General features: G+C 36.7%; 1 protein-coding gene across 6 annotated transcripts in view; it reads left to right on the top strand.

Annotated features, from left to right (window-relative positions):
- The window catches only part of LOC108715880 (collagen alpha-1(VII) chain), a 138,511-nt gene that overhangs the window by 54,072 nt on the left and 72,034 nt on the right, over nt 1-12,405 (top strand). For all 6 annotated transcript variants that reach the window (XM_018261401.2, XM_018261404.2, XM_018261402.2 and 3 more), the window contains 17 exons: nt 383-409; nt 1,760-1,804; nt 2,395-2,484; nt 3,065-3,136; nt 3,239-3,274; nt 3,414-3,467; nt 4,053-4,127; nt 4,741-4,854; nt 5,126-5,152; nt 6,161-6,214; nt 6,670-6,741; nt 7,133-7,192; nt 7,989-8,024; nt 9,897-9,941; nt 10,296-10,331; nt 11,063-11,107; nt 11,705-11,740. In XM_018261401.2, coding sequence (XP_018116890.1) covers nt 383-409; nt 1,760-1,804; nt 2,395-2,484; nt 3,065-3,136; nt 3,239-3,274; nt 3,414-3,467; nt 4,053-4,127; nt 4,741-4,854; nt 5,126-5,152; nt 6,161-6,214; nt 6,670-6,741; nt 7,133-7,192; nt 7,989-8,024; nt 9,897-9,941; nt 10,296-10,331; nt 11,063-11,107; nt 11,705-11,740 — 924 coding nt within the window. The remainder of the gene's footprint in view (nt 1-382; nt 410-1,759; nt 1,805-2,394; nt 2,485-3,064; nt 3,137-3,238; nt 3,275-3,413; nt 3,468-4,052; nt 4,128-4,740; nt 4,855-5,125; nt 5,153-6,160; nt 6,215-6,669; nt 6,742-7,132; nt 7,193-7,988; nt 8,025-9,896; nt 9,942-10,295; nt 10,332-11,062; nt 11,108-11,704; nt 11,741-12,405) is intronic.

Here is a 12,405-nt window from a genome sequence, read left to right as displayed (position 1 = left end):
CAATTTTTATGGAGATGAAGTGCAGAGGTGGAGGCAAGCATAGGTGCAGAAAGAGGTTGCACTTGGGTGTTACATAATGGGGTCCCACTGGGGTTCAGAGGAAACCTACTAATATCACTGGTGCTGCAACGGTAACCTGCCTTCTTTAAGTCTCTGGTTTCCTTCTCCGTACCTCTGAGATTTCATGTAAGTAATAACCTATAGGCAAGGTTAGGAAACAGGAGTTTAAAGGCGATAGATATGGATGTGTTTGTTTAAAAAAACAAGTGAAAAGATGTAGTGAGTTACAGGGGGAGCGAAAGACAATTATCAGCAGGGCTTTGTAACTTTTTTATTTAATTCCCCAAAAGCCTTTTTACAATTAATATTTTTTATACTTTAGGGTGAAAGGGGACAGAAAGGAGAATTGGTAAGTAATCCCATAGTTTTGAGACTTTTTGTCCTAGACATGGCCTCCCTTTTGCTCATAAACAGGTATATTAAATCAACATTAGAAATATGTACAAAATATTGTTGTTACCAGTTATCCTGTAATAGTTCTAAGAATATTCAGAACAGCAAGTACAGTATATGTTTACTCCACATCTCAACCATATCGTTCTTGAGACTGTCGTCCCTGGAATATCTAGAATATCAAATGTGGTCTAACTGAAATCTCACCTTAATTGGTCTTTAGTCTGGACCCCTACTGCTTTGGGTTCATCAGTAATCAGTCAAGATTTCTTCAAATAACTAGGTCCTGATTTATCAAGGATGACCAGCAGTTTGGTTCTTTTTCAGATTAACCATAAACCTTAAGTTATAATAAATTGATGCAAAGTCCCAGTTGATAAAGGTGTAACCTTGTGCTCAGCAGCTTTTGATTTCCTCATATCAGTAACAACAGTCTTGTGCACTCATACCCTTCTGGATCCTGACTCCCCAGAAAGTATAATATGCAGGTTGTACTAAAGCATTATTTTCCAAGTTTCATAGGCAAAACCTTTATGAGAAAACCTTTTGCAAGTCCTAGATTAGTGGATCTAGATTGAAATAAAATACCTTGGACTTTATACATTCTCACAATGGACACCTGTGATGGAAATGTGCAAGCCTATTTGTGAAAGAGAATATTTGGGACAAATTTACTTATGGTCGAATATCGAGTGTTAATTAACCCTCGATATTCGACTGCCGAATTGAAATCCTAAGACTTAGAATATCAAAGTCGAAGGATTTACCGCAATCATTAGATTCAAAGGATTTTAATCCATCGATCGAACGATTTTTCTTCGACCTAAAAATTGTTCAAAAACCTATGGGGACCTTCCCCATAGGCTAACATTGACTTCGGTAGGTTTTAGGTGGCGAACTAGGGGGTTGAAGTTTTTTTTTAAAGAGACAGTACTTCGACTATCGAATGGTCGAATAGTCGAACGATTTTTAGTTCGAATAGTCCGATTCGAAGTTGAAGTCGTAGTCGAAGTAGCCCATTCGATGGTCGAAGTAGCCAAAAAAACATTCGAAATTCGAAGTTTTTTTTATTCCATTCCTGCACTCGAGCTAAGTAAATGGGCCCCTTTATGTTAGTAAAATAAAAATAAAAATAATCGCCCTAATTTTTTTTTTAATCCTTGTTTAGAAAATGTGAAAAATGCCATGCATGATTAAAAATGTTTGATAACTCTGGTCCAATAAGTACATTTTAGGGGGAATTGCTTCTTAACCCAAAAACAATTGCCTCAACATTGATGTAAGCCTTAGCTGTTTTGCTTTTCAGGGCAGTGCAGGACGGCCGGGGGCAGCTGGACCTGCTGGAGAGCCAGTAAGTTTCTTTTCCTTCTAGGAAGCTGGAAGACCAATACCCTAACAATGTTGAATTTGTGAGATTTTGAGGATTATTTATTTAAACTCAATGTTTTTCTAGTGAATGTTCTTTTCTGAGATTTTCTTTGCCCTGAAGCTGCTAAAAGTCTGAATCCGAAATTACTCCATCTAAAACCTGTAGAATTCATGTAAAAGTCAATAGCAGCTGTACCTTTAACCATTTGAAGATGTTTTTACCTTCAGGAATTTTGGTGGTGTTTGACATTGGTTTTCAAGTTTTTTTTATAAAGTCATACAATTCGAATTGAAACTCAAATTTATTTCTTTTTTTAATAAACTCAAAAAAATTTAGAATTTTTTTTGATCCGATTTTTTTTTACCTGAAATTTTAGTAAATAAGCCAAATTTGTGGATGGTAGTTAGGTCAAGTTTGTTTCTGGTGAAATTTGAGAAAAAAATGATTATTAAATAATCCACTTTGTGTTTAACACGTTCAGATATCTCAATTGCCCAGTTCCTTGTGGGTTTTCATGTAAATGGGCAGCTTGATGTGAAAATATAAATACTTGATTTCTATTTCTCCTTTAGGGACGCAATGGCATTCCTGGCCAACCCGGTCCTGTTGGTCCTCGTGGTCCCCCAGGGGTGGGAACAGAAAGTGGACAGAAAGGAGAAATAGTAAGTTACTGAAACTAATGCCATGATTGTTGAGTGACTTTAGTAGTTATCCATCAATAGTTTTCCAGGTCTACTCCACATATTGAAAATACAAAAGTTCAGGGCTGGATTTACATAGCAGGCGCCCCTAGGCCCGCTACCATTCATTGCCCCGTCCCTTATTCATACCACTCTACTGGAAAGACATATATGGGAAATGAGATAAAAGTAATTCATGGAACTGTATGCACGATGCAAGGTACAGGGTCTATTATCAATATTAGAAAACCCCAGTTTTTATTGTAGAAGGATTGTATTGTCACTAACATGCAAATTTTTTCCATAATGGCTGTGTAAATAATATATTTCATACCATGCCTACAGTATATCAGTGTTACTCAGTGTATGCATAACATTTCAGTGAAAAAATAATGATTTGTGCCAACATAAAATACATCACCTTTAAGCAGGTCTTTAAAATCTGCTCGGCTCAATTAAAATTCACAAGGTAATAACTGTCTCAGATAAAATAACATTTTTCTACTTCCTCCATGTTATACAGTTTTTTTCTCTATTATGCATATTTTCCCTTCCCATGTAGGGAGATCCAGGCGCTGATGGTATTCCCGGAAATCCGGGCCGTCATGGAAACCCTGGCAATCCAGGCTCTCCTGTAAGTTTGGCATCAGTATTTTGTATTCTGTGTTTTTGCTGCACCTAATTATACTCAAACAAAGACAAGTTCCTTTTTACATCTGAGTATGTTTGATTTCAGGGGAGTAAAGGCTCACAAGGAGAGAGGGGATATCCAGTAAGTTTCCAATTATTTTATTTTAATAATATTAATATGTATATCCGAGTAGCCGTACTTTGAGCTCTGTTTAATTTTCTCTTTGGGCCTCTTCTTTTTGCAATTGATGCAATTGATTCGTTTTATTTATACCTCTTAGGGAGAAAGAGGATCTCTAGGGCCAGCTGGTCCCAAGGGAGAAAAGGGAATTCCGGTAGGTTACATAAAGAATCCATATAGACTGGACATGAAGATGTTTTAATCTGGGGGAAGGTTCACGGTTGATGCAATATGCCCAAGAGATGCCATTTCCTGATAAATTATGATGTCATTATTACCTTTCTGTGGATGATGCAGTTAAAAGAGGTCATCAGCCAACTAAATTGACAGTTCCTTTTCAATCAATTCCATATTGAAGATATTTGAAGACTGTTTTGTCCCTACACACATAATTCTCAATTAACAAAATAATAAAATATGCAAATAGATTTGTTCAGTGATAGTAGCTATCGTTACCCATCCTACTGACAGTCAGGAAAGTATTGATAGATGGGAATAAAGATTTATTGGCTAGGGATCATTCCAAAACCTAAATATGGTATACTATTGTAAAAAAAAAATGAATTCTTTTTTTGTCCCTTAAACGTAAATACTATGGTTACACACAGTACAGCGCAAAAAGAAATGGACACCTGTGTTCACAGACATGTGTAGCTTCATGGTCCATGGACCATGTAGTTTTGAAAAAAACTGCGAGATTGATAGCAAAGGTAATTTTTGTGTATTTTTTTTGTCTCAGGGTGAACCAGGGGAAGTTATAAATGGTGGAGGTGGTGGTGGAATTCCCGGAAGAAAAGGAGAGCCAGGAAATCCAGTAAGAATAATGGAAGCTTTAATTACTTATCCAACATTAACCCTATAACCATCTCAACATTCACACTGCACTTCTGGAATTTCACAAAGTGATTTTTCCAATTTGAATAGAATTCCTGACTGAGTGTAACTTGAATATTTGGCTAGTGTTTAGAAGAGCTACAGGCTTCCTCTGACTACCTGGCAGTTGTTGACCTCAGACTCCCAATTTGGAAGACTAGCCAGTTGAAAAGTTGGTGAAGAAAACAGTTGGAAGGCCCTGGGTTTAGTAGGACAGATGGCTCACAAGTTAAATCATTGCAAGAGTGATATTGTTTCATGGCTCATTATAAACCTATCACATATAACCTGTTGGATGTTAGAAGAGATGTTCTAAAACTCTAGCCATAGCCCTCAATATGATATAAGTCATTTGCTTCAGAGAAAGCAATTGTAGATAATATAAAATGTGGTGAGGCACATGTGGCATATGCAGCCAATCAAATACAACCTGATTATCATATAGGCTCTTCTGCCAGTGAACTGTTGTTTGCACCATACCAGGTGATGGGTGTGTGAATCAGGTGGCAGATTGAAATGTAGATCTCTTTACCATTAACATAATTATGTTTTAGGGAATACCAGGCCAGCCAGGAACCCCAGGACAAAGAGGAATCCCCGGAACCCCTGGACTCCCTGGACCAGAAGGACCAAGTGGTTCTTCAGGACTCCCAGGGCAGTCTATCAAGGTATAATCTTCTGTACTACTTGGAAAAAATGAAAAAAAATGAAATCACACAAAGCTATGTTGCAATTACAGATTGAATTTTGAAAAAAAGGGCTTAACCATGAATATGGGAACACTAGCCCATAAAAACTTTCATAATTCTACACTGGTATAGTAAAAGCTAACTGCTGATTGGTTATTATGGAATACTAGACCATGGATAACTGCAAAGACTGTACTTTTTATGACATTTTTATTGCAATTATTTTTTTGTGTTCTTTTTGCCTCTCCAGGGAGAGAAAGGAGAACGAGGTGAGAGAGTAAGTGTATTTCAGTTTACCTATCTCCATCACCTGTTAGATTACAGTCCAACCAACTGTATTATTATTGATGCACTATGGTTTCCATGATCCTTACTGGATATTGAAGTTCAGCAGCTCTATGTCACATTTTTTTTTGTAGCAGATTAAGAGAAGTTGGTCTTTTTGATCAAACACAAGCTATGGTGTTTTTGGGCCAAATGGCACTGAATGGCACTCCCCGTCGGGTATCTGATGAGATGACATCTCGCTTAAACCCTCTGTCAAATTTTTTTAAGTGGAAATGTGGTTCAAATGTGGCTTAAAATGACCAGTGATTAATTTTTTGCCACCACTGGAAAAGTGCCATCATGTTTAATAGACAGATAAGAATAGTAAACACACATTGAGCTTTAGTTGTGGTCTCTCCCACTAAAGATCTTACTTCTGTACTAGGTTAAAACTTGTCACACAAAACTTTTTCTTTAACCCAAACCCTTTCTCATCCTACTATCTGGTACAGGCCTCATCCACTTGTGGCCCATATATTCCAAATGCTTCTTTCACTGCCCGGACTAAAACCATCTGTTGGGCACAAAAATTGTCTGAAACATTAAAGACATGCATGGAAAAGCACATACACAAACACCAATATGAATTATACAAAAAACAAAGATAAGTTTTAGAACTAGATACAGTATAATTTAGTATATACAGTATACCAGAGAAATCCGGTTTGCAGAACCTTATTTTACACTGCAGCACCCAGCATCCCACCAAGTGTTGAAGCTTGGAGGGCTACAGGTTTGACATCCCTGATTTAAGTAGTCCTCCCCATTATAAAGACCCCAACATTCCATTATTATTAGGGCCTCCTTTTCTCTAATTTTGTTCCTGTCTTGCCAGTAATTTTCCCCTTTGGTCCTTAGCAAAGAATTGTTGTGCTGTATTTGATCTTGGTGAATGTTCTACAGAAAAAAAACAAATTCCATAAATTTGACAATGAGGTTTATTAATTTTTTCCACCAGGGTCTCCCAGGATCAGTCAATGGGGTCGGTGTAAAAGGTGAACCAGGAAGTCCTGTAAGTGAGATGTCATCCCCAATATAATTGACTAAGGTCCATTGTTCAAAGCAGATAATATAAAACTTGAAGTCTTGTCTATTTTCAATTTTCATAATCAATGAACATATCCTCATATGCTACCATGCTTTTAGCATTCTTTCCAGGTTAATTTCCCATTTTTAATGCTTTTCATGGTTCCTAAGCTCTCTCCTCAATGATTCTCTTGGTTCTATGTGAAAAGTAGAAGCAAAATTTGCATTTAACGTTTATCAATGTGTTTCATTTGAGATAAATATAGTAATTTTGCCCTGTTAGTAATTGTCACAGCTGTCCATCTTCATGCACATGCTGTATATACATCTTAAAAATGCATTAACATATCTAAATCTGTTTGGCTGTTGTCGATACTAAGAGGTTTTTTTTTTGTTGCATTTGCCAGAGAAACATGACAAATTGTAACTTTGTTTTTCAAGGGATCACCTGGTGCTCAAGGTCAAGCAGGCCCTCGGGGTCCATCAGGCCTTTCAGGGCAAAAAGGGGAAAAGGTGAGCGATGGGCATGGGAGCCAGGCAAGATGAGCACGTTAGTATCATAATTAACTGTTCTCAGATGTTAAACATTAAGCAAAATAGAAGTGCTTAGATTATCCAAAATGAGAATGTATTTATAGTTGTGAACCTATTTAGAAATATCTGTTTGGAGATGTGTCTTTGTTACTCTGATTATTACTTTGATTATTAATATGAACAGTATCCTTATATATTCAGGGATTCTGTGTGATTATGTTTTGATTGACCAGTATTAGCATCGCTTTAGCTCACAGTATCATTATATAATATTTAATGATGTACAATATATAAATGATAAATTATAATTTTAGAAAGTATAAATGCATTCAGTTTTATTTATTAGTAATCAATTATCTTCTGGTTCCAGGGTGAAGCTGGAGAAGGCTTTCCAGGTCCCGCAGGGAGGACAGGAGATCCAGGAGACAGAGTGAGTTGCAGTAATATTTGTATGTTCATCTATTTGCTCTGGAAACACCAAATTACCGAAATATAAATGCATAATTGATTTCATAAATTTCTGCAGTGTCCTTATTTTCTGTTGTACCCTTATTATCTACTGTGGCTTTGCAGTATATCTACTTTATCACTATATTGTTCCTCCGGCATAGGGACAAATCCATAATAATGCTGACATGTTATCTCTGGTAGTAGATGCAGCTTCAGGGAGAATATAGCAAACCATGTCTGAAATGTACTTACCTCCTCACTATAGAGGGGTCATGATTTATTAGATACCCGCTAAGTGATCTTAGAGAGGGAACGTGTGTTCCACTGCTATTATTTTAATACTTTAATGCAATATAATGCTGAATTTAGCCCTCCTTTGGTCTGTTCAAATAAGACAATATCTGACCAAGGTCACCAACTAAGACAAGTGAATTTTATTGTCAGGTGAGAGACAGGAAAGAAATACAGTATGTGATTGAACCATTCTAGGATGCAGCTGCACATTCCCCCTACTGCTGCTCTAGGCTCAGGCATTTGTGGCATCCCCTCAAATCCAAGCCTGGCTGTGGTATTGAAATTTGCAATGTCCTTTATCCATGTGCTATTTTCTATATATTTGATATTCCCATCTTTCACATTTCACTTATAAGTGGTAGTACCTGAGTTTCCTTATTTATTGTTACATAATTGGAATGGTATTCCTGCAAATAGCACTGCTGAGTGTTAAACACAGCAAATGCTGCATTTTAATTTTGTGTTTCCCTATTTCTTTTCAGGGACCCAGAGGGCCACCTGGTGAACAAGGTGCCAAAGTAGGTATTTCAGCTTTTTTTTTCTTATTGGGTACTTATCAGACTGCATTTGATTTTTAGTCAGCTTACAAATTGATTTTGAGGGTCTGAGGAACTAGGCAATAAAGGACATTACAAAGGGACATTACTAGCAAAACAATATTTTATTTATGTGTTCTTTTATAACCTTTTATAACCTGGTGTTTATCAAAATAGATATAGTGTTGAGGAGAGAAGAGATTTTAATTTGACAAAATTTGACAAAGTTTTTTTCTGATATCCATGGTACTGTCATCTCCTTTTCAATAATGTGATTCCGAGTTGAGACGCTTGAAGAATGTGCAATAGGGGACACTATTGTACCCCTTAGTGCTAGTGCAACCAGGACCTTTGAATGAACCATAATGAGTCAAATTAGTGAGTTCAGCAAGCTTAAATTCTAATTATTTGAAAAACTTTATGGCATTGCAAGCACAGGTGTTAACAAACATTCTATACTTAAAGGGATACTGTCATGGGAAAAAATATTTTTTCAAAATGCATCAGTTAATAGTGCCGCTCCAGCAGAATTCTGCATTGAAATCTGTTTCTCAATCAGATTTTTTTATATTTAATTTTGAAATCTGACATGGGGCTAGAGATATTGTCAGTTTCCCAGCTGCCCCCAGTCATGTGACTTGTGTTCTGATAAACTTCAGTCACTCTTTTCTGCTGTAAGTTGGAGTGATATCACCCCCTCCCTTTCCATCCCCCAGCAACCTAACAACAGAACAATGGGAAGGTAACCAGATAGCAGCTCCCTAACACAAGTTAACAGCTGCCTGGTAGATCTAAGAACAGCACTCAATAGTAAAGTCCCACTGAGATACATTCAGTTACATTGAGTAGGAGAAACAACAGCCTTCCAACAGTGTAATTTAGAAATAAAAACAACATCATGACAGAATCCCTTTAAACTTTTACTTAATGAATTCTTTAGCTGAGAATTTTGGATTGATTTAAGATTGAAATATTGGAATATGAACACAAATGAATAGTGTGGAGTTTTCCACTTCCTATCTCAGGGAGATCAAGGGGCAAATCGCTAGCGATGCTTAATTTGCATACAGCGCAAAGTTAAAATATAATGGACGTATATGCTGCAGCAACTATATTACACTACACAAGCCCAGGAAACCTTTAAAAAATAAAATAAAGGTGTTCTATTGCCCTACACATGTGCCCACTGTATCGTTGAGTTGCCAAATGTTAGAAAATATAGGGGGGAAGGAGGGTACCCCCAAAAAAATTAAGATATTTTTCAGCGTATCACCCGTAAAACAGTAAAAGACGCCAGCGTTTTTTGGGACTTTTGGGAAAATTTCAACTATTTTTGGACAAACTCCTATCTATTGTATTGAACTTCGCCTGGTCTGACCTGGCGAAGTAAAGTCTGGCGCAAGAGGTAACGTTCAGTAAAATGCGCAAGTTGGTGAATTAGCATAGTTACGTCCCTTTGCCATAGCGCAACTTTGTCTGGCATAAGGGTGTGAAGTAGTGCTAGAGTCAGTCCACTTTGCTAGCGAATTTATGCCAGCGGCCGTTAGTAAATCGGTGAAGTAACGAAATGACATCACGCTGGCGAATTTGCACTAGCTTTAGCCACTTTGCACTTTAGTAAAATTGCCCCCAAGAGAGGAGTATTGATTTAAAACATGGACTGGGGACAACAAGACTTTGGCTAAGCAGAGGTGTTTTGAAAAAAGGAACTAAATCAGTAGTTTGAGTATAAAAAAAAATACTGTTGTACAAGCAAGGAGTTCCTTTTTCCAGTTCTGTTTTAAAGACTGCTAAGTTGAATCCGATATAAATTCTTCATATGTTTATGCACAACCCCCTGCTTTTTTCTGATAGGGTGACCGTGGGGTGTCCGGCCAGGATGGAGATGGTGGGGAAAAAGTAAGACCTGATCACTGAATACACAACTCTGAGAAGACACTTTCTCAGAGACACTGAAGCCATGGATATATTTTCAGACCTCTTTTACAGCATATATATCTTTTTTTTTTTGTCCCAATGACATTGTAATAAACAACTGTACCGGAAAAAGACAATTCTTTGTTTTTGAACCTTTCTTTGTAATAAACAATATTTTATAGTTGACAGCATAAATAAGTAATAAACCTATACTAAGATGTTACTGTCATAGAAACACATGACTTGACAAGAGAAAGAGCCAGCTGAACCATGAAGACTCCTCACTACATGCTTGATGGATTAAATAAATTCTTACATTTGTGATTTTTTTTACAGGGTGAGCGTGGACCTCCGGGATTTCAAGGGTTCAAGGTGTGCAAATTAAATTTGTCATGTAAATGTAACTAGGTCAAGAGCTCTTAAAGCTGGGATTAAATAACAAACATGTAAACTACTTTTATTTCAGTTTATTATTAGAAACTCAGTTTGGCAGGTATATTATAATGAGTGCATTTAAAGAACAGTTGTGTCTTACAGGGTAAGACATCAATTCTATTAAAAAGGAATATGTCTCCCACTATGTCTGCCAATTGAGTAATGTTGTGATGAATGATGAAAAAATACTTTTTTTTAAATAAATAAACTCAACAAAATCCTAATAATGCAATAGCAGTGGGAAATAACTTTTCTTATACGGACTCTTTATCTGTTTGCCTTATATTAATACCACCACTAATACAAAGCTAAATTCTCATTTTAACCTGTTTCTTTAAGCAATATTCATATATGGCTATACATGCAATTCTATAGCCTTATTTCACACTAAGGATTTGATCTCTGCAGGTTTAAGACACAACAATGAGATAATCACACAAAATGCACTCATCGTTTTCATGATCATAACTGATCCAAGGGACTTTCACATTTTGGAATCTTAATCTTAATCACTGTAAGATTTAATCGTCTTCTTGACTACAAATAATTTTAGTATGCCTTCCTCTAAATCATAATCATAGTGGAGCCATCAGATCAATGAGGATTTACCATCTTTGAATTTTGTAAATGAATCAATGACTCCATTTTAATTTTTATTTTATTTTCAGGGCAATCCAGGACAAAATGGGTTGACTGGTCCACCAGGTCCCATGGTAAGCCTTCTACTTCTTTTTTAAAATATAAATAAAAGATATCCTTGAATTGAATTACATATCTATCCCTTAATGTCTTTAAAAGACCATTCCCATTGGTCATTCCCTAACTAATTAAATAATTAATTGGAAACGGTCAGAAGTGTTGGTAGTACAAACCATACAAAATCCTTGTTTGTGTTCATTGAGAAATATCACTGGAAATAGCCCAAATGATATCAGCAGTGCAAGATGAGCATTTTGGCAACTAACTTGGTGATGTTGTTTCTGGTTCTAGCATAAGACAGCAATTTGCAATGAACTGCTAACAAACAGCATGATTATAAAGCATCCACCACAGTATAATGGATTTTATTGTAGTGACAGTTTGCCTTTAAAATAATTTTATAATCATGACCCCTTTAGTGTCCTTGAAGTGCAGTTCAGTGGAACCATTCACTAAATGGACAGTTCCATTAGAAACTAGAACATTTAGGTGGTCCTCTAGCTTTTCTGTTGGATGTGAGGCCAAGACCACTGTTATCCACTACAGTCTTACATGGTCTTGGTCTTCCTCAGGGGTGACTCTCAACTTTTTTTTCACTTTATTACTTCTAGGGCCCTCCAGGCGGATTGGGACCACGAGGTGACAAGGCAAGAATTTTACATTATCAGTAAAAGTATCTCTACTGTTTGTCATAGGCATTGAGGACAGAAGTAACAGTAATTCGTGTGTCTAGTAGGATAATGTTTCCTCTATGTGCACGCATTGCCAACAGAAATGGCAGCCAAGGCAAGCAGGAGATGCAATCTAATTGCAACTCTTGCATTTTGCGAACCAACTGGAGAAGCAAATTGTCTGAGATTTGCTCATCACAAGCCACAGTATTTGTACAATTGCACATAATTTTCTCTATAATCATTATGTACCCTCCAGGCTACAACTAGGGGGTTATTTATGAAAGTGCAAATGTATCTTGTATTTATAATATCAAACTTCGATCAACTCCAAATTCCAGAATGGACCTGACTTTTTAAGAAAAAAGCCAGAAAAAATAGGGTCGGGTAAACTTCGGAGCTTTCCCTGAAAAGTTTTCCGCTAAAACTAAGATTTTTTCGGAATTTTTTGCGCTGAAACCCCAAAATTGGATATTGGTACGGACATCAGCACAGACACTGGAACCTTCCCCATTGACTTATACAGGACCTCGAGAGCTTTTAGATGCCGGGTTTCGGATTCAAAGCTTTTAGACCATCGGGCTTTAATAAATCTCAAAAAATTCTTAGTTTTTTTTTTTTGCTCTGAAAATTAAGAATTA

The sequence above is a fragment of the Xenopus laevis genome, chromosome 4S (assembly GCF_017654675.1).
Source record: "Xenopus laevis strain J_2021 chromosome 4S, Xenopus_laevis_v10.1, whole genome shotgun sequence".
Lineage (NCBI taxonomy): Eukaryota > Metazoa > Chordata > Amphibia > Anura > Pipidae > Xenopus > Xenopus laevis.
Note: the sequence above shows the minus strand (reverse complement) of the source record. Positions and strands in the feature narration are given on the sequence as shown.